General features: G+C 38.0%; 1 protein-coding gene across 1 annotated transcript in view; it reads right to left on the bottom strand.

Annotated features, from left to right (window-relative positions):
* Positions 1 to 25,656, bottom strand: part of LOC131076138 (protein TORMOZ EMBRYO DEFECTIVE) — a 68,347-nt gene that overhangs the window by 24,783 nt on the left and 17,908 nt on the right. The window contains exons 4-7 of the mRNA XM_058013201.2: positions 16,042 to 16,262; positions 15,568 to 15,853; positions 15,044 to 15,175; positions 5,570 to 5,688 (exon numbers count right to left, since the gene is read on the bottom strand). Of these exons, the coding sequence (XP_057869184.2) occupies positions 5,570 to 5,688; positions 15,044 to 15,175; positions 15,568 to 15,853; positions 16,042 to 16,262 (758 nt within the window). The remainder of the gene's footprint in view (positions 1 to 5,569; positions 5,689 to 15,043; positions 15,176 to 15,567; positions 15,854 to 16,041; positions 16,263 to 25,656) is intronic.

Below are 25,656 nucleotides of genomic sequence, written 5' to 3'. Positions count from 1 at the left end.
CATCCCTGTTTCTTAAGGATTCATAGTAGTCAGAAACTTTCCATGGTTAACCAACCACAAGAATAAAGTTGCTTTTGGCCAATCATGGACTTTCCAGATTTCTCCCATTTTGGGTCACAAATGGTAGATTGACTTGTTAAGTGTTGATGGAAAGATGCCACGATAGAGCATCATATGTTTGTGTTTGCACAAAAGCATGGGTCTGCATCTGCCATCGTCAAGATAAGTCACTGAGATGGTTTAGACTTGACAACAAGAATGCTGGACCATTTTTTTTTCATGAGGCTGAAAAATTCCAACATCCCATTCTTTTTCCATATTCTTATAGAGCTCCTCTTTGCACAGGGAGAGGGCCCCATTGCTGCTCATGTACCAATAGCTTCCCACCTATCATGCACCTAAACCCCCAATTAATTCCTTTACAATAACTAATAAATGAAAATTAAAGGACTAGTAAAATATTCCACATGCACTAATACATGTTCACTTGTAAGATAACCTAGGAGATGAAATAAATAAATTAGGGCAGAAATAAAAGAGCAGCAAGGGCCGACTTAATCAAAGGGAATTATTAGCTACAATTCTTCAAAGGGAGCCCAATTACATTATTTAAGGTAGGGATTACTTGGCAGTGACTCCTTAATTAAGAGCCATAACAGCAAGTTACCAAAGCCACAAATTATTCAAGGGATACTTCTTTTAAAGGATGTGATGATAACAAAGGTTGTGTTTTTTCATCCCACCATGGAGAATATAGGAGGAGATCGACTCATTTGTCAAGGCTATTATGGTAATTTTTATAATTAACATTAAAGATGAAAGCTCTATTTAAAGAGATTACAAAGACGATGTTTTTTAAGGAAACAATCGTTAACTTTAGACAAAATTAGAAACTATCTAACTTAACTAAAGATTACAATATTGACCATTAATAAATAAAATATCCTAATAATATTCTAAATTTCTAATAAAGGCATCAAATGAAAATGAAGAATAAGAATGACATGAATGGAGCATAAATAAGAATAAATATCAATGAAGGAAATCAAATAATCAAGTTTACATTAGAAAAGAATTCAAAAATAAAATAACAGCAGTCTATAATATAAAGGAAAGTAATTGGTATGCAAGTATTATTGTATTAATCTCCATATAAATCTGTTAGGAAGATGCAGAAGTACTGGCCTTCCCTTATCAAGCATGCCACCCCAAGTTGGATGGAGTGGAGGTCCTGCCATACTTGTGGGCCAAGGGGCCGAATGGTTTGGAGGCTCATTCTGTGCCCTTGGGCTTGGTTGAGGAAGATAGTCTCCAGGTGTCCTAACAAGAAATATAAGATTTGTAATTATATATCTGATTTCTACCAACAATCATATTTTGGATCCATGTGAAACATTTGGTAGGGAGATGCAGCAGTACCAGTTCCTTCGTCAAGTACACCAACCCCAAGATGGATGAATTGGCAGGTGGATGGACATGTGGTCCTGCCATTCTTGTGGGCCAAGGGGCTGAATGAATCAGAGGCTCACTCCGTGCCCTTGGGCTTGGTTGAGGAGGACGGTCGCCCGGCGCCCTATCAAGCCTTCCCATCAGATTCCTAATATGGTTGGCTATTGGAAATAAAATGAATCCAAATGCATTTAGGTTATTTTGTTTTCGATAGGGTTAACTAGTATAATCATAGATCCTTGATATTAATGCTCGATGATTATAATTTTATCTAAATTGAATTTCAATTATTATAGAATACTATTTGTAAATAAGTTGTATCGTTGGCATTGTTATTTTGGGGCAAAATCAGGTGTATCCCCAACAGGGGACATTACATCTTTGTTTCTCTAAAGGGCAAACTTGTGCTAGATGGCCACGCTTATGCCACAATCTGCAGTGAAAGGGGATGTTTTCGTAATCAAGTCACTACTCCCACTCAATCCTGCCCATCTTTGAGATAAAGCAATCAGGGAGAGTCTGGTTATTAAATTTAGGTAAATGAGCATGTGAGAATGGTTGAGAATTCCTAGCCTCTATATTGGCTTCCAAAGACGTGATGTATTCACCAATGCCATTCCCCATTTTCTGTAGAGTATCAGAGAGGACCCTTGCCAAAATTCACTTGGAAGGATGGGTAATCTAACCCACACTGGAACCATGCTTGAAAGATCTTGGCAGGTTTGAAGGCAGGAGACTAGTGTCTCAGGAAAAGGAAACATTAAGAAACTAGAGTCGCCCTTGAAAGATTTGATCTTTCTTTTACTTTCTAGTTTCTACTAATCCATTGAACTTCCAGTTTTTCTTGAACCCAATATTTGAGGGTCTAGGAAAAGACTCCATGGATCAGTAAATCATAACCCTTTCCTTGAGCATCAAGAACCTTTGTTCCTTTTCTTCCACTAATAAAAAGAACTCGAGGATTATTATCTGTTCGAGATAGAAGCCATTCACTTTAGGAAAGGGTGTGCTGGATTTGGGTGTGCTTCTTTGTGCATGTTGGGAAATAAAGGAATGAAGATCCTCCTTATGAATCTGGGTGGCTCCCTGAGTAAGAGTTGATTTGAGTTCTTACTAGCTTGTGCTGGATTCCAGAGGCCATGGTCCCCTCCCATGAGAAGGAGCTACATACTTACCCAAGCAGAATTGAAAAGTACCGTCCCAAAAGAGAGAGGCACTAGTTTGCAGCTTAGGGAAGTGATTCTAGAGGACAAGAAAATTATCTGTTTGAGATAGCAACCATCCACTTTGGGAAAGGGTGTGCTGGATTTTGGTGTGCTTCTTTGTGCATGTTGGGAAATAAAGGAATGAAGATCCTCCTTAGAATCTGGGTGGCTTCCTGAGTCAGAATTGATTTGAGTTCTTACTAGCTTGTGCTGGATTTCCAGAGGTCATGGTCCCCTTCCATGAGGAGAAGCTGCATACTTACCCAAGCAGAATTGAAAGTACCGTCCCAAAAGAGAGAGAGGCACTAGTTTGCAGCTTGGGGAAGTGGTTCTAGAGGACAAGAAAAACCTGTGCTGCAGTAAAATATTAGATAAAGAAGTCCATGATTGATTCTGTTCATTGCTTTAAGATAGTGCATGAGAAAGCTAATTTGAGCATTTTGTGTGTATTCTATTCCATTTTAAATGCATCTCCTGCTAATATGGGGTAAATCTTCAACCCTTTTAAATTTAAACTCATATAATCTTAATACTGCTTGCTATATTTATGGAAAATATAGTGTTCTCTATTCTGGTTATGTTCAAAATCACAAAGCCACATGACAAAAGGATGGCTACACGTGCCATTATTTTTAACTGTGAATCCATGTCTCATTCTCTTTGATTCAGCCATGCATCCATACCAAGCCCTTCGAGTCCTATAAAATAAATACTAGCTTAAGTATCTTGTAATTGTTGGTATAGCCAAGCCAGTGGCTTGACCTCTGCCTCAAGTTCAAAAGTAGAATACCTTTACTTTTGAACTTAAGGCAGAGATCAAACCACTGGCTTGAGGTATATTCCAGTGACTTTTGAGTGGGTTCTGATGAGGTAGTCATCAGAACCCACTCAAAAGTCACTGGAATTTACCTGCAATCCCTACCAACAAAAAATGTGTTTCTATTACAGATGAATAATGCACCTGGCATCAATGTAGGATAAACCAGATCCCCACAATCATTAATCTCCCCCTAGAAAACCTAAAATTTTGCTTGTCCCAGAATAGAAACAGACCATCATTGTTGTAGACCAACACTAATACTACAGAACTCTTAAGAGACTGAAAGGATTTTCTATCAGCTAGATAAATTACAATCACAAAACCTTTTCACACTTTTTATCTGGACAGAAAGAACCCTGGCAGTAACGGATCCATTTAAAAGTTCCTAACCATTATAATTAGTAATTGCATCTTTCTTCTGGCAATGGGGAAACTTGTTAAGGAGAGAACAACAATCAAATCCAACACCGTAGAGCAGCATATCTTAACAACTACCACTATCAGTTCTACTTCAGATGACACTAACAGGAATAGATTGCAAGGACCTAACCTAGCTGCTTTTTCATGCCAAAATACATCATGAACACAAAATTTGTGCATGCTTTTCATCTCGACAGAAAGAACCTTGACAATAGAGGATGATCCATTTGGAAGTCAAAAAAAACTCTCACATCTTTCTTCTAAACATGTGGAAAATTGACAGGGAGAAAAACTCACAATCAACTCCAGCACAGCAGAGCAACACAACTTAACAAGTACCACTATCAATTCTACTTCAGATGTCAGGAATGGGTAGCAAGTGCCCAACTTAAGCTATGCTTTCATTCCCATCCACCCCAATGTTCCCTTTTTACTTAAGGACTTCTACAAAGAATCTGCATTTTCCATTTTTGTTAGCTGTGTATTTTGTTTTATTATAATGAAGTTGCATAAAACATAATTGGAAAACCCCCCAAGTATGCGGGGAGTACTCACAGGGGTAGACAGTGTTAATTTTCAGCTTGTGGCAACTGTAAAAAGCTTTTACAGTCACCACTCACTGAGTTTTGGCAAGTCTCAGAAGGAAACTTACAAGGACGCAGATTTGATGTGCTACCACAGATTGGATACATTTTTTAATTTTTTTTCTATTTTAATTAAACCCTACATGCCATAGGTAATCCACACACAGCAAAATGGCATCCTTGAGAGCAAGTTGTTTATTTGCCTTTTTGAAACATTATGAAAATCATGTGCCATGAATGCCTATGTGGTTTCAAATGTCTTAATTTGGGCTTGGTTTTGGGGGCTCCACCCCTTGACCTCACCCTATACCAGAACAGGGGATGAATCAAGGGTGCTTCCCTTAGCCCCACAAAGGACATCGTCCCCAAACCCTCATCAAACACATTTAATACATTTTATTTAAGTTGTCGAGTATTTGCCTAGTCTGAAATTTTTGGATTGCCAAGTCCAAGTTGAATTCGAATTTGTGAACTACAGCAAAGAACACTCCTATGTCCTGAGTCATATGCCATATCTATAGTCCCACTAACTTTTCATATATTAGCATACCTAAACAAATTCTAATTTTAATTTCACCATCATACAGCTGAAGAGGCAACTGATTGGAAAATTTCTTTTCTCATGGATATCTACAATATTTGAGTGAGGCTGGATTTTTCAGTGAGCTTGTTTATCCATGAAAAGCTTCTTATTATTCTCAAATCAGCTTGACAAAATGCTTGGTTAAAAATCCGAAACATTTCCTTAAGCATTTTCAATGCAAATTTAAAGAAAACAGTGCGTTAGCAGGTGCAAATTTAAACAGTTCATGGGTGCAGATTTATGATTCATATATTTGGCAAGCTTTACACTATGTAGAGTTTTTTGAAAATATACAAACATACAGCTTAATTCAAAACATGTGTTTATCATTCTTTTTTACGTTATCTGACATGAAAAGTTGAAACCACTTCATCTCGTATCTATATTAACTTTAAAGTACATCCCAATATGGCATCCTCTTTAGAATCCTTCAGTATATTCCAAACAAGTTGTGCATTCAACTGACTAATACTAATTCAATGCAATGTCATTGCAAACATCTACTAACCTGCTTCCACTGACAAAAAAGTTCTTGGCTTTTTTTGAGAAGGCAACAGCTCCTATGGCACCCATGTGGCCTGTTGCCACACATAAGCACGATCTACTCTCTGTGTCCCAGACTCTTACCTGCAAGAAACTTGTTAATGTTTATCTGGAAAGATTGCATAATAAGAAAAAGAAGCTACCCAGAGTAATACAGAAATTATCAAAAAATATAACGACTCGTAGGCAACCACACAGATGATACAAGAAATCATAATTCTTTATTACTTATTAAGGTACTTGCAACATTTTCAATCTGAATGATTGTAATTGATTTAAACGCTAAAAGAAGATAAGTTTTGCTTACAGTACAAAGCTAAGGTTTCTTACTCTTCATCAAAATTTAACATCTTTCACACATTGTATCTTATAATCATTATGAGAAAAGGAATAACTAATAGCAAGAACTAAAAAAATTGCATTCAGCATTTTAGGAGTCAAAACCTTCAAAGGTGGCAATAATAAATCTTTTTCATTTAAAAACTAATATTAAGATATTATGTCAGAATATACAAGCTTTCCAGCTCACACTGAAACTGCCACAGAAGTATCCATAACTTTTAAATTTGAATTTATTAAATTAGCCCATGTTCCCCATTCCAATTAGCTGTTACGAGTGAAATAAAGAGTAAATTATTTCAAATTCCATGCTAAGGTGGTGTATTTAAAGAGTAATTCTAATTCATTTGAATCATCTAGGATCATCAAGGAACATTCACATAAAAGCAGCATAAAGCATTATAACTGCATTATCAGTTTGTAATACAGATGCAAAAGCATATGGATTTCAAAGAATCAATGTTGTTCAATTAATGGAGACAAAGCTCCTTTAAATAGAGTTACAAAGATGATGTTTCTAAAAGAAACAATCATTAACTAGAGGCGAAATTAGAAACAACTTAAATGACCATTAATAACACAAAGAGAAAGATATTATTCTAATACCCTCCCTTAATGGTCATCATTCTAACTACCAAGAGAAATAACAGAGAAGGTTGCCCCCTTCTTCTCAAAACACGCTGCAACAGAAGACAAGAGCCTGCCACCAACCCTCCCAGAAACTGCAGAACTTCTGGAGATACCCAAAACAACACCAACCGTCCAACCTGATGTTGGAGAACTGTCCCTCCCTGTAACCAGAGAGACACCAAGAACAGCTGTCACGATTTTGAGGAAAAAATCGGCAAACCCTCCAAACTATTGCAGATGAGCAAGATGCCCGAAAATAGACTGCAAATGAGAGACTAGTGCAGATGTTCGCACAACAACTCCAGGTGCGATGAAAAACAGATTGCAGCAAAGTACAATTTTTGAGGAAAAAATCATAAACCCTCCCATGATTTTTTTTTACAGGGACAAAATATTTAAAAACCCAAAGACTTTTTTTTAAGGGAAAAAAATATTAAAACCCATCAGAATTTTTTTCAGGTAAAAAATATTAAAAACCGAAACAAATATCGATGCCCGTAAGCCATCTTCATGCTTTTCGAGGCACGAAAAATGAGGTAGTGAGAAGATGCTAAGTGCACAAAACTTGACTGCCTTCCAACATCAAGTTGGTCAATGACGCCATCTTGCACGTTTCCCAATGCACAGAAGACGAAAAAAGTGAGAAGAGGCGCTGGCACAGAATTTAAAAATTTTAAATCCCAATGCAGAAACAGAGGCAGATGAAGGTACGGACTTCAAAAAAATGAAGTATGACGGGCACGAATTTCAAGAAAAAAATTCTAGCTGACCCAGAAATCCTTGCGAAAAACCCATAAAGAATCTACTATCGGAATCTGGATCTGCTGGCACGAAAATCGAGGCACCAGAAAATTCTGATGACGACCCAGTTGAGATCTCAAAAAACCCACCACGAATCTATGCTCAAAAAAAAATTTAGACTGAAGCTGGAGGGTCAAAACCCTAGCCGAAAATGCAGATTTCCGTCCAAAAATGGCAGAAAAAAAAATCTGCAGGAGGGAAACAAACGCATCGCGTGGTTGCGCGAAATGCAGGAGAGGTGGGTCACGGGAGAGGGCAGAAAATAGCCAGAAAACCCTATTAGCTACAGCCAAAACGAACTGCCAAAGTAGCAATTTCGAATAAACAAAGAAATTTTTCAAAAAAAACTGTTAAAAATTCATGACGAATTTTTAATTGAAAAATTATTTCGAAAATAACCAAGGCTCTGATACCATAATATAGATGCAAAAGCATATGGATTTCAAAGAATCGATGTTCAATTAATGGAGACAAAGCTCCTTTAAATAGAGTTACAAAGATGATGTTTCTAAAAGAAACAATCATTAACTAGAGGCGAAATTAGAAACAACTTAAATGACCATTAATAACACAAAGAGAAAGATATTATTCTAATAGTTTGCATCTTTGTTCATGTCATTCAATCAGCCTGTCCAGGGTCTTATATCAATGTCTATCTTCCTAGGCCATCATGACTATTTGACATTATTGATAGTTCTAATAGTGTACCTCCACATAGAAGTGCGCACCTTTGTCATGACCCTAGCTATAACACAATGAATCAATCCTATTCTATTTAAATAAACTCAGACGATTGTCTTATCACATAAGACTTCACAATTTTCTGAGTCGCCACCTGCTAAGACACTTGATCCATTAATCAAGATACTGAAGGGAGGTATAAGAAATGCAATTGGTTTCCTTGCATTTGATCGAACAAATGTTTTCCTTGCAATTGGCGATGTGTAAGAGGAATAAAATAAAAACAAACTAACAAAATAAACGACCCTTTGAAGAGGCATGGGACAGCATGAAAGGACATAGCCTTGGGAACGGGTGTGAATTTGGAAGAAGACATGACTTTCCATCCCAATTGAAGAGGTATATAAGGAAAGTCAATATTGGCATCAGGGTATCGAACCATCTAAGAAAATCAGCAAGGAAAAGCATCAAAGGAGAGAAAGAAGGCAATCAGTTTCAGAACTAATAAGAATAGTCAGCAGACTTAAATATTTTCAAGTATTTGGTATGATGCAGAATGCATAAGATTCATGATCTTGCTGACTTGTTATCTTGTCTTCCACTTAATAATATGTGGGAATAATAAGTAATTAAAAATTGTTGCTAATATATATTCATATGTTTCTATTATGATATATATGCATAATAAACTATATTAAAGATTCCTTAATACTTTAACCCACCAACCGTCTTGTTGTGGAGGGGAGAATGAAATACATAATAAGGATTGCAAGTAGCACATGAATTCCATCAAGTACACCAAGCCCAGGTGGGGGCAAGAGGTTGAATGGCAGGTGTCATTCCGTGCTCTTGGGCTTGATGGTAAGGGATAAGCTCGAGGCGCCTTATATGATTTCCCAAGGGACTCCATAATGTGGATGAGTTGTTAGGGAAAGTCTTATTGAATCCCACATGCTCTCAGTCATAAGAGGATGAATAAGGGAACAGGTATAGGGGGTGCAAATACAAGTATTCCACTAGATAGACTACTCTATGCTGGATGTCCAATGTGCCTATCACTTGGAGCCAAGAGGGTGAATGTCCACTCTTGGCATAGTTCCAAGACTCACTAGGACTCGAAGAGTCCTAGCGAGTCTCGAGCTGAGTGACCCTAGTTGAGTCTCAGGGATTCGAGACTCTCCAAGAACTCGCTTTAGGCGAGACTCAGTAGAAACTAGTATTTTGCCTTGTCTTGCTGAGTTTTGCCGAGTCCTACCGAATTTTGCCGAGTCCCGAGTCGGGTCAGCCTTGCCGAGTCCGTGCCAAGTCCGAGTCTCGTTTCTATGGCTCTTGGGCTTCGTGTGAAGATTGCTTTGGGCCGATCATGTCATGCTCCTTCATTCAAACTCTATTGTGATTAGACCTGACTAATGAATTATGATTATTATATGTATTTGTAGTTATATGTGTGATTACTAACCGAGGTGGAAATAATTGAGATTTATGAATTATATAAATATATATATTCAATATTGTTTAATATGGTTGTAGGACTTCAATCAGGATTTATCTTGTTAAAGGGCATCTTAAATGATAAAGTTATACCTGTTGATGTGTCTTTTATCACACCTTACAACACAAAATAAAATACTAAGTATTCTATCCTCTCTTGAACAAAATCTCCTAAAATGCTAAACTTTGTGATGAAACAAGGTGACTCCAAGGTTCCCATAGTTAGGTCTTGACTTTATATGTGGATAGACTCAGTGTATAGATGTGATTGTTGGTAATCACAAGGGGACTTACGTTTTGCTTGAACGTCATGGAACATGGATTCTAATTGACTTTAAAAATAAAATGCAAAAGGATAAAGGGTTGAGAAAGACTACGCTACTTCTAAGATCAATGATGACACTAAATGTTACTTAGATAGACAAACTCCCTCAAATCAAATCCTGCTTCGCCATGATGACAATAGCTACGCAAACACGATGCAATCTTCAAAGGAAATGGAAGATTTTCATATTGTGAATATGATCACCCAAATACCCAATGCTAGTGCAACTTGAACAAGTATCCACAATCGAACTTAACATAATAATGAGGTTCAGGCTAGCATTGCATTATGACTTACAATCAACAAACCACAAAAACTATGAACCATGGAATTCATCACAATATCTTCATAAGCATCCATCATGATCAATGAACTCTAATCTAATTTGAGGATATAACAAGAAACCATGCAATATGTAGAAGAAACACCACTATCCACCATAAATTTAATGAAAAGTATGTTTACATGCCTTCGCAACAATTTTTGCCTTTTCCTACTCTACTCTACTTTCTATCTTACTTCTATTAACTATTGTTGCTATTAACCTTTACATATGAGACTAAGAGTTATATAGAGAGCTCATTAAATTTCAATGGCTCAAATTGATTCTCAAATCGATGGCCAAGATTACAAAATGAAACCCTAATTAGGGTTTGTTACAACAAACTCCTTCTCGACCAATAAGAAAATTACAATGAATAGGACACATGACCTTTAATGTCGACCAATGAGTGATGAGGTTAGGTACACTAAACTTTGTGGCTCCACATGTGGTAGTTATCCTCCTCGTTGGATGAGTCAAGTACATTGAATCTGGATGCTTTGACTTGTTATGATGTGATTGGGTTGAAGATGAGTAGGCACCACCTCAGCTTTCTCATCATGTAGATCATCACAAAGTGGTAATGATGGTGGGAAATATTCCCAAATTGTATCCTCTTATCTGATTTGATCACTTTCAGCTATCCTTCTTCATACTTGGGAATTCCGCCTTTGTGTTACAGATGATGAAGACTTTGTGACGTCTATGCTTGGTGTACTTGACCTTCTCCTTGTATTGGCGATTGATCTGCCTTGCCTTGCTGAAGTGTTCCTTGACCTTCTCTCCTGTGATGAAGTCTTCCTTCATGATTTTGATGTAGATTCCGTGATATTTATGCTAGATCCCCCCTTTGTTCATGATGTGTTTGGATAGCTCGCCTTGATGTGGGGAAGTATCTCCATATGTATGTGGTGTATTTGCATGTAGAGTCTCTCCTTATAATGATAGTAACCTTGGATTTCCAAAGGAAATTCCAAGTTGTAAAGCCTCCTCATCTTCATTGTTATGTCTTGAGTCCGGGCATGAGCTGCACTTCTTCACTTGCTATAACTTAACTTCTTCACATTGTTGGGGTATTCTTTATTGTATTTGTGAAGTCCTCCTCCATCAGCCCCTTGTATGTTGCATTGTTGATGAGTGTTAGAGTCTTCTTCTTCACGCCAAGCAACCTTCTTGGATCACTTGACCCCTCACTCAGTGTTGCGGAGTCTTTCCTTGTTATCCACTTGCGAATCTTGTGAGGTCCTGTCCAAGTTTGTTGCCTTTTCTTCATCATTCACCTATGTATTAAACCTGAAAAGCAAACACATCTTGCATCATACACCATAGATTGAATGAAAATAACGCAAACACTTTACAAATCAGAACCCTAAAACCCTTTCAAAATCTGGAAATGCATTTTTGCCGTGGAAATGTGTGATGCTGAATCTATTTTCCCTCCAAAAGTAGGTTAATTAGCTTCTCCCTTGGATGGAAATTTGACTCCTCTTAGGTCTGCATTGAAAATCAAAATTTGGTCTGCACAACTCACAATAGGTCTGCATGAATCTGCTTTGAATTCAAATTAAATTGTCTTTAAAATTGTATTTAATTGTGAGAAAATGATTTCTCGAACCCCTCCTTTATATGTGCTCTATGTCAACTCATCCTCGAGATGCATGAGGCCGGCCATGAAGAGTTTCTTGAATTACCAAATTTCCTTAGTCCTTAGTCAGGTTGGCCAGATCTGATTGATGAATTTGTTGCAAGTTGGCCTTTATCTTTCTTTTTGTCTTTGAAGGTATAAATAAAAGGTTTGAATGGTTCGTTCAACACATTTCTCATTGCAATTCTTTTAAATCTGCTCTGCCTTACAAACTTGGGTCTGCTGATTAATTTTGCTTGGGTCTGCTCTTCCACGATTTGCTTCTAGTGAATTGAATTGGCGCTTGTGAAATGGAATGTTTTCACTTTATATGGGTGTTTTGAGTCATAACCCTTGGCCTTACACTTTTCTAAGTGAGCCAACCTTTCAGCTTTTACCCCTTTAAAATGTTTCACTTTCAATGCAAAGCTGACCTTGTTTATTTATTTACTTTGGAAAGTGGCAACCTCCCATGAATAGGGCCGACCTCCTAGAGGCTTGAACTGACACAACCCTTTCCCTCTCTAGCACATGCCTCAAGTAGCCTATAAAAATAATGGAATTCAACAAGGCAAGGATAAATTTTACATTTCATAAGAAAGTTGTGGATTCCTCCAACCCAAGGAAAATGAGAAGTCATGGATTCCTTCAACCCAAGGAAAATGAGAAGTCGTCCCCTAAATTGATGAACTAAGTTAATCACTTCAGCTCTTCCTTGCCTTCTTCATCAAAGACATCTTGTTTACAAATCTGGAAATTTTTAAGGACGAACTTGATATTGCAACTCCCATTCAGAGTAACCTTCATGACCTCCATGTCATGGATTCCTTGAGGTCAAGGAATTTGAGCACTCAACGAGGTCATGGATTCCTTGAGGTCAAGGAATTTGAGCACTCAACAAGGTCATAGATTCCTTGAGGTCACAAAATTTGAGCACTCAAGGATAAATAGCTTGATTTCCCTTAAGATCACTATTGTTCAACTCATTGATTTCGCCAAGTAAAGGAATTGTTGCAAGGTTGGTTTGGGGTGATCTCTCCTTTGGAATTACTTTGAGCGTTATGTCAGCAAACCTAGTATTTCGCCCAACCCTCGTAAAGTTGATCATGTCATGGAAGTCATGGATTCCTTGGGGTCAAGGAATTTGAGCACTCAACAAGGTCGTGGATTCCTTGAGGTCAAGGAATTTGAGCACTTGTAAATAACTTCCCACTCTTAAGTCTTGGATCTTTGCATTTGATCATGATTCTTGCGTTTTCTTCTTTCATCATTCAATCTTGACTTTGTTTCTTTCACTCTCACATCACTTCTTGTCCCTCGTTCTTGCTTCACTTAGGCGTTCATTTGCTAAAACATAGGATATTTTACTCATCCTCACAAGGTCATGGATTTTGAGCAAGTTAAGGACATATGTTGATCTTCCACCCTAGGGTCATGGATTCCTTGGCCTCAAGGAATTTGAGCACTCACCCTCTTCATGAATAAAATTAATCACATCAGCTCTTACTTATTTTCATCATTAAAAGCACTTTGTTTGCAAATTGTTTGAAGATCCAAGGATAAACTAAGTCAAGGTAATTCTCATCTCACATAGCCTTTAATACTTCCAAGTCGTGGATTCCTTGGAGTCAAGGAAATAGAGCACTCGTGACAAATTGCACTTCTCCCTTCATGTCTTGGATTTTGGGGAGTGATGGGTAAATCTTTGCATTTGATCGTGAAGACATGGATAGATTTGTTCATTTCAGCTCTCACTTAGTTTAAAAGATAAAATTGATTGCGCAACCCATGGATAAAACTAGCCCTCAAGACCCTCAAGTCGTGGATTCCTTGAGGTCAAGGAATTTGAGCACTTTAACTTTCATCCAGACTTGTAAATTTTTTTTGACATCCATTCCTCATCCACCTAGATCTTTGATCGATTCTTCTCTTCTTCATCTAGTCCTTGAAGCGCTTCTACTTGCTTGAGAGTTGCATTATGAAGCCTTGCTCAATGAAGCCCTTGACTCCTATCTAACACTTAAGCACTAAAGCTAAGAGGACATCAAACTATCCCCAAGGAAGATCAGATTGCTACTAGGCTTCCTAAGACAACTAAGACTCGCTCCACCTTGGACTTGCAAAACCAAACCCTTTCATAAGCAAAGGCTAAAGACTTGAACTATTGCCAAGCTGGACGACTAAGATAAAACAACTATGCTATCAAGCAAAAGTGGGGGTCCCCATTTACAATGGGGTGATGTGTGAAAATGTCACAACAATACCTCTAACAATCTTACATTACTTATTTGAATAAAATTTGTGATTTAGGGCAATATTTAGGTCAATCCGAAAAAGGGGACATTACAACCTTAATTATTGGGGTAAGTAGTGTTATTTCCATCATATATATCGTTCTTACTATATTTCTTTGTTTACTAAGTATTTGCAGTTGTTCTTGCAATATGTTTGTTGCAAAAATTACCTTCGGTGTGTAGCATCAGAGTAAAAGGACCAATTTATTAATTACCATGACAAGTTTATCATACAATAATGAGTAGGCATATAACAGTGACCCACATCCATCAACTAACAAACAATTAAAGGTTAGCCAATAGCAGGCTTGATTTTAAAACACATATTTGTTTTCCTTCAAAAACTGTTGAATCCTACATTGTTATCCCCATTGCCAATCAATATTTATCTTTATTTATCATAATCAAATCTACAACCAGAGCAACAAGCAGTCTGAGTTTTATACTGTCATTGTTTACTTTTTCTATTTTTTAGATGTCAATGACAATAAAATCTGGTAAAATGAAACTGTCAACTTTGCTTGAATTTCACTTTTGTTCACTGAACCAATCTGCACAAAAAATCTCATTTTGCAGCATATTTTAGTGTAATTTATTATTAGTCACATTTTCAGGCAAAATTTGTTGAATTTTCAATTCATTTAAAGAGAATCTGAAATGCTTTTTGCCTTATAATATTCTTTTTAAAATTTCGTTAACATTCTGAACCTCATAGTACAATGAAAATGCTACTTACAAGGATACCATATATGACACTAGCATACTAATTCAATATAGTAAGCATTCCTTGTATGATTTACAAAGTGGCAAACAATATCCAGCACCAAACTACTGAAAAAAATATGCTTAAATGTCAATTACTGCTAATTACACAACCACTCAAATAAATTGCTGAACCAAAACAGGCCAAGTGTTGTCAGATCAATACTTACCGAGTGATCTTGGGCCCCTGAAGCTAAAAGTACTTTTCCAGAAACAGCAACACTATCAAGACAAAGAACTATGCCTGTATGCCCTTTCAATTCATAGGTGCATGCCATGGAGGCCAATTCATACACACGCAGCTGCAGATTCAATTGCAGTAAAGAAGATTTAATTGTAGTCAGATGGTTATTTAGTACAAAACATAAAATATTAATTTTTTTAGTTTTTAATTCGCAATCTAAGCATTGTGAAAACTTGCATTACAAGTTACAAAGAATTACAAAAACACAGTAAACACCAACAAGTTATGTAAGTTTATGATTGATCTACTCAAGAATCTAGAAGCCTGACAATTTCAATCACAATTTCATGACTTTTAAGTTTTCAATATAGTAATCTCACATAAAACTTCTGGATGGACCTCAACATATAGCAATATCAAACAAAGCTACAAAACATCTAGCAGAAATAGTTATAGTTCACACTGCTAAAGTAAAAAGTTATATAGCTCTTTTTTCCCCAAAAACTGCACCTGCTCCGAATTTGTTGCCACTGCAAGGAGGTTCTCCTCTTCTCCAACAAACTTCAAGTCCACTACCTCCTCATTGTAACCTATAAGCTGTTTGGTGAGCCTCAAGTCACATTCATCTTCATCACTCTCCACCAAGTCATAGAACAGAAAGCGCTGATCAGCAGTAACACACAAAACTCCTTGGGCCGAGGGTTGCAAGACAGCAGATACAAAACCTCCCTTCAATTCATCTTCATTAGAACTAATAATTGCATCTGAAGACTTCTGCTCATATAAGCATATGGCACTGCAAAAATTGATAAGATCATTGAGATAATTTACAATCACATACCAACATATAAGATGTCTAAAAGAAAATTGCAATTTGTGAGAGCAAACGGTAAAAATACTAAGAATTGCCACTCACATTTTCAGCAACATAATATTGATTTACAATGAGAAGTTAAAATGATTTAATGTAGCTAGACAACTTACCCTTCAGAAAACCATATACGAATAATGCCACGTTCCCCAACAGTCAGAAAGTGCACTGGATATACATCACTTTTCTTTTCCTTTTTACGTGATAATTGCTTTTGGCTCAGGCCAGACACCAGCTTAGATACACTTGGAATCACACACACGGTTTCTAATGGTTCATATGTCAGTATTGTCTCCCTGAAGTGATAATCATGCAGGTCCCATATGTTCACCACCTAAAATTCCAATGCCATCCTCCATTCTAGTTAACCATTGAATTACAAAATAATAAAATGTTCCTCATAAAAATGAATTCCAAAGGCTCAGAAAATCTCGACATGCACAAAAACAAGAAAGATTAACATCTCAGTTTGTTAGTATTTATCGTTTACTACTTTTAAGAACAATTCAAGATACATCCAATAAGCACAATCCATCAAACACTTAAAATTTTGTATAGAAGAATAACTTATGCTACTTTGTAGAGAATACATTAACATTGATGATTTTATGATTACATCTTTAAATGCTCCATTTACCTGTTTCAATCCATAAAATTAAGAATTCAAGAATTTCAAAGGTACAAGATTTCATACGCCAAAATTTGTTATCAAATTTACAGTCAAATAGAAGGACAAATGTCAATAATTAATCAACTCTTTCCAGCTAGTGAATTGTCATTTCCTAAGTCACTGAATTTCATTTCCCATGTTGTGGGTCTGTCATGCCCTACCTCATCAACTCAAATCTTTACAACTAAGGATGTTATTGCCTTAATCAGTTTGATTCGTGTGGTTGCTTCCCAAGCTTGCTTTGTGGGTTTGCTGCTTCAACGAAGAATTTGCTGCTCTGCTGCAACTCATGAGGCATGTTATTAGCTTATATATTTCAAATTAGGTTCTTAAGTTCTATTCTTTTTAATTCTGGATTGTATTGTGTGCTCTATTAGAAGTATATTTATTCTGGATTGTTGCTTCTTCTATTTATATTTTATTAGACCACTTATTTTCCTTTATTCAAAAATATATAAATATTTATAATTTTCAAATATACAAAAAATTGGATTTTAATTTTTAAATACTTGAAAATTTATAATTCATAGTGCACATTTTATAATGTGTGACTTATTAACTATGCTGAAATTTATTAATTCACTAAGTTATTGGGTTCGGCTATATAGACCCCCTGTATTGCCTAAATACGATTTGGGTACGGGGTTCGTATTCGGTATGGCATTTGGAACGCTCAGGGTCCACCTCTCACTCCAATTCCTCTGTCTGCTTCTGCGACGTGACATTTCGTGTCTTCAGCATCAGTGCTTCCTGTCTTCATGTCTTCAGCATCAGAACTTCTGCTCAGATATTGTTTCAAACAGCTCTGCAGTGGTATATTTGGAATTGCTGCAGCTCTTGGTATATATTATTATATAAAATATATTGTATAATATATTAATTTATAATTATATTATATAATATTATATTATAAAATATTATAATATCCAGCGAACTGGGTTCTCGAGCCCGAACCCAAACCGGCAACTTAGTAAATTCATGGTGAACATGGTGGTGGCTACCCCCACACGTTAACCTCCTAAGAAGATCAAAATCACTACCTCAAAGGTGTGCATAGACTTCTCATTCTACAACAACAACCAAAACAAAAATCCCCATATAAGACTTTGGCTGTAAAGATTATGAGTCATGACAATAGGCAAAAGAAATAAATGGCAATAATGAGTTGGACCTGCGAAACTGTGAAGAGAATGATGCTAGACCCAGAGTAATCTATGGGAAATAAAAATGATAGGATATGGTCAATAACCCTGTTGAAGCTAACATTCTGTCAAATGCTGGTGGTATATACTTATTCCATGAAGATCATAACAATATAGATGTAGAGAAATCCACAGGGAGTGGAAGTGCAAGTGTCTAATGGACCTTCGACCAGGACTAGGAGCAGGAGCCAAGAGAAAAGTGCTACGAGGTTCATCATGGAGGAGCTCGAAGAAATAAACAAAAACATAAGTCAAAAAAATTCTGAGCTCATGAAAGCTCTAGGTTAGTCTTTTGACTAGTTTTTTTGGTAGTTTGGCCATGAATTCTCTGTCTTTCATGTCAGGCTCTGAGGGGTGTCTCCCCTATTTTTGTTACCGTCTGGCTGTTGGTTTCTCTTTGGTTCGCTACTGGTTAATTATTCTATTTTTGGGTTTCGGTTTCGGGTCCCTGTAAAACCCATTTATCTTAATCAAAAACAACATAGATGTAGAGGTTCAGCAAGTAGAGGAAGAAATAAGAGCACATTTCCACACTCTAGCATATGGTCTTCATATATTGAAGCAAGGGAATACCGAAATGGCAAAGATTGGACCTGAAGCTATCAGCTCAGGCCAAAGAGCCTATTCTCCCTTGCCACCCTCCATTGATTTTTGATGAAGATGATATTGTTGACAAATAAGTTTTGTTAGTTATTGTGTTTCTAATCAGACCTTGTAATATAAGTATGTATTTTAATATTAATATTCAGATGCCCAAATATGAAAACTTCTTACAACTTCTATGTCAGTATAAAGACATAATTGTAGAATTTTTGGTTTTGATTTACAAGAGAGGTCTATAAGGGAGGAGAAGTGAGGCAAGGGTTGAATGGTTCAGTTGATTCCCTTCTCTACTAATTTGGTGTGAAGATTCTCATCACACGTGCTTTTTTGCTTTTCTCTGTCAAAACCTTTCTTCTTCATGACAATATTTGATTAAGAGTGAGATTGATAAAGAAGAATCTTGACTCGATTGACTATCTTTCAGTGAACCACAAAAACGTGTTCCCCCTCCCAAACTCCCACATTTTTGAGACAGGGACGTCTTCAAGACACAGGGACAGGGATGGGGCATCCCCCGTCATCCCTCCACCGCCACTGGGACGTTTGGATACATCTAGAAACATAGGGGACATCCAAACGTCTCCAAGACATCTCGGGAATGCCCAGGTGTCCCTCGAGCTTCTCAGGGATGTTTGGAAGTCTCCCATTCTAGGATGCCACAAAAAGGCATTTAAAAAAAAAAACTTGTTTTTTGTGCTAGGGTCGAACCCAAGTGGGATGTGGGCCCCATCCATGCCCTCTACCCTTTACCAAACCCTCTCAAATGCTACGACTTCAGATGCAGGGCTGGTTGGTGTTAGTTTAGCGGATCTTGACTATGAGGAGTCCAGCAATTCCAGTGATAAGGAGTTTCAGGATGATCAGAGGCCTCCCTTCACTGCATTTTGACATTTTGTAGTTTGTACTTATTTTGATATCTCATCTTTATGATATTTTCGATATAATAGAAATCTCCAATTTGACAATTTCATTTGTCAGATTTTATTTAGTATTCAAGCATTTAAAATTAAGATGAAAATCTTAAATCTTAGTACTTAGTATTTGCAATTTTGCTATTTTACTAATTTGCCAAAGTTTCATTTGAAATGTAATTCTTATACATCTTTTCATAACTAGGTTTTCAAGTACTATATGTATTATCAGCACTGCCCCCCACCGCTCCCGCCGCCATCCCCAAATATAGGCCCTTGGTCCCCCCATCCCCCATCACGAAACTCTGTAGAACACTGCTATCTTTGCAATGAAAGCTGGGATGGAGTTTTATCATGGATCAGTTCATTGCAACAGAGTGGAATGTGAGACATAGATTTTATCTTCAGAATTTGGGTGAATGTGACAAGCAGAAGATTAGAGGGAAAGAGAGTAGATTGTTTTCTTTTAATCTTTTTCAGTAATTGAAGATTCTTGCCACTTTCTTTCAGTAGGTCCTATCCTTTTATTGTTTATCATGTATGCATGTATTGGTTTGCATCAATTATTCCAACTACTCCGAGAAATAGAATTCAAGTGACTGAAAAAGGAACAAAATATCTTGATAGGAATGATCATTTGCCTTCTCTATTTTCTTTCTCTACCAGCAGTGTGTTTTGAGAGGTTTGTATGTGAGTCCGAGTTGTTTCCTGAAAGTATTCAGATCAATTTTGGACATGAAGATTGGGAAAAATGCTGTTGACTTACTCTTATTCAAATTTTGCTTGTTAGGGTGATCCTTATTATCGAGAACTAAGTTACAGAGTCGGCCATAGCGTAGATGTTTACAAGCATAATTCACCTTAGAATTAGAAATTAGTTCAACTTGCTTGTGGATTCAGCCAGGGCAATGATTTTTTCACCAAATTTGTTTGGAACCATACCTGCACATACCCAGGCAATTCCAGCTGTGTTAAGGTGATTCCAGGTTGAATGATGAAAAAATACTTTACAGTTTTATTTTTCCATAAAACATAATGATATTCACTGCAAAAACACTCTTGTGGAGGTGGTTGGCTTCTTTTATCTTTTGTATCCAATGAGAGGGTTGTTTTTCTGCTACCTGCTGCCATTTCTTCTTCTTCTTTTTCTTCTTCTTGGTGGCAGCTGAGCAAATCATGCAGTTCATTCATCTTAACAATATCATTGAAAATATTGACTTGTCTTGCCCCCGACCCTAAGCACGAAATAACAAATAAAATAGGCAAACCCAGCGATCAGCAAAATTATTTTCATAACACTCCCAATACAATCAGTGAGATGCCAATTATCAAGAAAATCATCATAGTTTAAGACTTCACAATTTTCTAGGAAACAATATGTTAAGACTATGGAGAAGGTAGCGATTATCAGTAATATATACAGAAGCGATTGAAGAAAACAAAGTAAGTGATAATGCTATAACAAATAAATCACAGGAGTAAAGAGATTGACTAATGTTATTAGTTCGAAATTAAATAAAAATTAATATTGAAGGGCAGCGACTTATGAGAAAGGTTGTGTCCATTCCTGAAAGAGGAGCAACTTCCCAAGAGTTGTCCCTCTTCATGAAGACATTCAAATATAAAATGAGGAAAGCCACGATGGGACAAGGCATCACGCAATGCAGATCAGAAAACATATCCAGCGATCAATTGGAAGGAGCATCGATCCAGAACAGAAAGATCATATTGAGTAATAAATGCGAACAGAAATCGGGCACATAATCAGAGCAGATAATAGCACTGTTAATTAGCTTTGTGGTATGCTTAGAATATATGTTTAATATATGCACTAAAAAAGATATCATTTAGCATAGAATTTCTTATATGTTGGTATAGATAATAATGTGAAATGCATATCCTACAACATCAATCCATTTGTAACCCTCGCACAATCATGTAGAGAAGGGAGGGAGATGTAGTAGATACGAGATCACCATCTAACTAGGCCACCCCATGATGGATGTTCAGTGTGCCTGCTACTTGGGGCCAAGAGGGTGAGTGTCCACTCTTGGGCTTGGATAGGAGGATTTCCGGGCACCCTTTTGCAATTTCCTTCCCACCTCTACAAAGGTTGACTATAGTCATAAGATGAATAAGAGACATGAATAGGGAAGGCGGATACAAGCACCCCACTAGGTAGACCACCCCATGCTGGATGTCCAATGTGCTTGCCACTTGGGGCCAAGAGGGTGAGTATCTGCTCTTGGGCTTAGTGTGAGGATGGCTTTGGGCCAACCTATCATGCTCCCTCATTCAAACCCTATTGTGATTGAATACTAGATAGTAAATATAGATATGACCTTTAGGATAATTATATGTAATCATGTGTGTTTTTGATTAAGGAAAAAGCAGGTTTTGAAGGGGCCCCGAAACCCTTTACAAACAGAACAAAAACAGCATAAACAGCAAGAGCGACGAGAAACAGAAAAGATCAGAACCACAAAAAACCAACGGATAACCAGAGAAAACCCAAAAAAGCCCCATTAAGCCAGCAGGCCTTCCAGAATTCAGATTTTTTCCAGGGCTTTTGCCAGGGTGTTGCTAATTTCGTGCAGCTCCTTGATGTTGTCTTTGAGGTTAGGGGGATCCTTAGCGGAAGCAGCAACAGCTTTCTTGACGCTGGCCTGGTTCTCTTCGCAGCACCGCCCACCTAAGTAGCATCACCGCTTCCAGTCTGGATGGTCTCATGATCCAGGTCAAGATCCACAAACGGATTCGGAGTGCAGGTATGATCAAAAACCTTGGCTATGTCCTCCAAGTTTTTAGTGACAACAGAGAGGATACGTGGGATAACACCCATCAGATTTTTCATCGCTTCTTTTCCCTCTTCCAGCGATTTTACCTTATTCTCCATTTCCTGCTTCCATTTAATCTGCTCTCTGTTTTCATCCTCCCTCTTCTCATCCAAGTTTATTCCCTTTTTTTTCAGGTTTTTCAAGCTCTCATAGGTCCATCTATCGTGATCCATTCTCGCCTCAGAGTTTCTTGAGGTTATCCAGGATAAGCCCTTTACAGGCACATTCCTTATCCTCGCTATCCCTATCCTTAGTCAGGTCATTCTCAGAATCTTTGTTTGTTTCCTTCTCGAAATTCACTTCGGTTTCCTTGTTATCCTTGAGATCCACTTCTTCCATCAAATGGCTATTGTCCTTACCAGGGCATTCGCTAAGGATAGGGCTTTCGTGATCAGGCTCATTATCCCCACTTTCTTCCTCATTACCCAGCTCCTCATCTATCCAGCTGTCTTCACCGTTGGAGTCGTCCGTCTCCATTCCGCTGCTTTCCTTAACCATTTCCTCTGTTTCCAGCCCAAGAACATTTTTCCTTTTTTTGCTGGAGGAAGCCTTCTCCTTGCTGGTTTCTCCCTCTTCCATCTTTCTCTTGCCCGGAGAGGCGGAAATCCTCTTATTTTCCAGCAGTGCGAGGGTTTTGCAATGCTCATAGATGAGCAGCAGAAGCCCGCAATGGAGAATCGGGCTAGAAGGGTTGTTCCTGTGTTTATTGAGGGACCTGGAAAGGGACCAAAACAGGTAGTAGGGCAGGGATACTTTCTTGTTGTGTCTGAAATGGTTTAAGAGCACGAAGTGGTAGGTGTGGGCCATGGAGAAACGGCCTTCAACCGTGATGTATTCCATAATTGCATTCAAGACCCAACCCCACAGCTTCTTGATGTTAGCAGCTTCGTAGTAGCCCCCAGTGGCTTTGCCGATTTTAACCCTCTTTTTCTCTTTCCGCGAGAACAGATTGACCGTGTTGTTGGAGACTTTAAGGTCTCGAAGGAAATTCCCAATGTGGGGCATTCCGGTCATAGTGGATATGAGCCCAGCGTCTAGCTTGAACTTAACTCCATAAATTTTAAAAGAGCCATTAGACCAGTTTTTAGAAATCTTAGAAACAGCTAGGTTAACCCTACCTTTGTCATAGTCCACGAGCTTCTCCATGAAACTGGTGAGGGAGCCCTTCTCCAATTTCGCCCAGACTTTTGGCATCGCTTTCCAAGTCGACGTATTGTCTAGTTCTTCCCGCCTTAGGTCTCCTCCCATCTTCGTAAACGGGCTATCTGCTCTGTTTCTCTGCAAATTAAAACCTCCTTTCCCGATGTTGCTCAAGTTTTTGAACTGAGTAACCCACAAAGCGTGCATCAGATTATTAAAGGTTGTTGAAGATCTGCCGCAATGCAAAGTAATGATGGCCTTTCCAGCAAGGCGTAAATGATACTTTTTACTTGTCATGATTAAATTGTCCTTCTCTCCCCATATAACGGTCCTTTCTAAGGAGCTCTTTAATGTTTAAATTGAGATCCTTCTCGTGCCAAATCATTTGGGAGTCAGAGATAACCCCAATATTCGCTAAACAATCCGCAACACTATTTTGTTCTCTGAAAGCATGTTGAATAATAATTTCTTTGAAACTTGCAATGACCTCCCTAGCTTTCATGATGATATTTTCAATAGACCAAGAAGGCTCCGATTCCCCCTTTAAACACTTAATGATATTAAGTGAATCTCCCTCAAGCCATAATTTATCATAATTTAGATTTTTTGCTATAATTAAGGTGTCAACAAAATGGCTAGTTTGATTCCCCAAAGATCTAGCCACCGCCTTAAGCCAACTTCCAGAAAAATTCCTGACAATGCCCCCGTATCCAGCTTTACCCGGATTCCCTTTAGAAGCCCCATCAAAGTTAGCCTTAATCCATCCCTGAGGAGGAAAGCACCAGACCAGACCTTCTCTTCTAGTCTCCTTGCTAGAAGAAGTGGTAGAAAGGTTCCATCTGTCTTTAAAATCATCTTTAGCAGCAGGTCCCTGATTAGTGCAATAAAGGCATTCAAAAATACTCCTGTAGATTTTATCTGCAACCACTTCAAGAGTGGCCCTTTTATCCCTAAAAATCTTGTTGTTGCGCTCTTTCTAGATATTCCAAATAACAATCGGCAAAGTAAGTCTCCAAGTTTCCACAATTTTAGGATTAGAATTAGGGCAATGCCATTGCTACCAAGAGTCCCCAAAGGAGTTCGGGAAAACCCAGCTTAGGTTCCACCTGGTTAGGATGATTTTCCAGATATCCTGGCTAAAAGTGCATTGATTGAGAATGTGGCAAGCCGTCTCTTCTTCCCTGAAGCAAAGAGAACACCTATTAGGAAAAATAATACCTCTTTTATGAAGATTGTCCAAGGTTAATACCTTGTTTTGGATGAAATTCAGAAGAATATATTGACCTTTGGAACTAACTTCTTGTTCCAAACTTTGGCCCATATGGGAATTTCTTCCACCGGGTCATTGTGAATAGCCACAGCAGAGGAAACAGAATAAGTCCCATCCTAGGTTTCCCTCCATATCAATCTGTCATCTTTGTTGTCTCTAGGGATATTAGCAGAGAGAGCAATCTGAAGGAACTTGAGCCCCGGACACTGCTGGCTAAAATTAATCCAGTTCCCATTTATCCAGTAATCTCTAACCTTTTCCCCATACCTGCTTTTGAACCGGTCTTTCCAATCTTTAAGGATTGGAATTTCCTCTAGAGGTTTATCCATTATCCATCTATCTTCCCAAAATTTTATTCTCCTCCCATCCCCAAGGTTCCAAGTTCTGCCAGCAGCAGCCCAGCTTTTAGCGGATTGCACAGCATTCCATATAGCGGATCCTTCAACAATGAAAGAGTTATCAAAGAATTCTTCCTCAGAAGATTGCATATAGAGATATTTGTTTTTCCAGATAGAGTTCCATTCTCTTTCCTCCCCTTTGAATCTCCAAATTTGTTTGGCTAATAAAGCTTTGTTCATAGAACCGATGTTCCTTAAACCCAGCCCACCAGAGGCCTTAGGGGAACAGATTTTATTCCAGGCAATAAGGGGAATTCTGTTTTTGACTTCCACTCCCGACCAAAGGAATTTTTTTTGGATTCTTTCAATGGCTTCCGCAAACTTTGTGGGGATTTTGAACAGGCTGAGAGCATACACAGGGAGGTTTTGGAGAGTGGCTTTGAGCAGGGTGATTTTGCCCGCTTGACTAAGGACAGCCCCTTTCCAACCAGCAAGTTTCAGGTTAAGTCTATCTATCAGCTTGTTCCAGAAGGAGTCCTCAGGCTTAAGACACAGAGGAAGCCCCAGATAAGTAGAGGGAAACTCAGAGATATTGCAGCCAAGAATCCTTCCAATCCTTAGTTGCCTTTGGACTGGGGTATTGATGAAAAACAGAGAACTTTTATCCCAATTGATTTTTTGGCCAGAGGCAGATTCATAAGTATTCAAAATATTCTTCATATTATTAGCTTCCATGATGGTGGCTTCCCCCATAGTA

Source organism: Cryptomeria japonica, chromosome 10 (assembly GCF_030272615.1).
Source record: "Cryptomeria japonica chromosome 10, Sugi_1.0, whole genome shotgun sequence".
Classification (NCBI taxonomy): Eukaryota; Viridiplantae; Streptophyta; class Pinopsida; order Cupressales; family Cupressaceae; genus Cryptomeria; species Cryptomeria japonica.
This window is presented reverse-complemented; position numbering and strand designations above follow the sequence as displayed.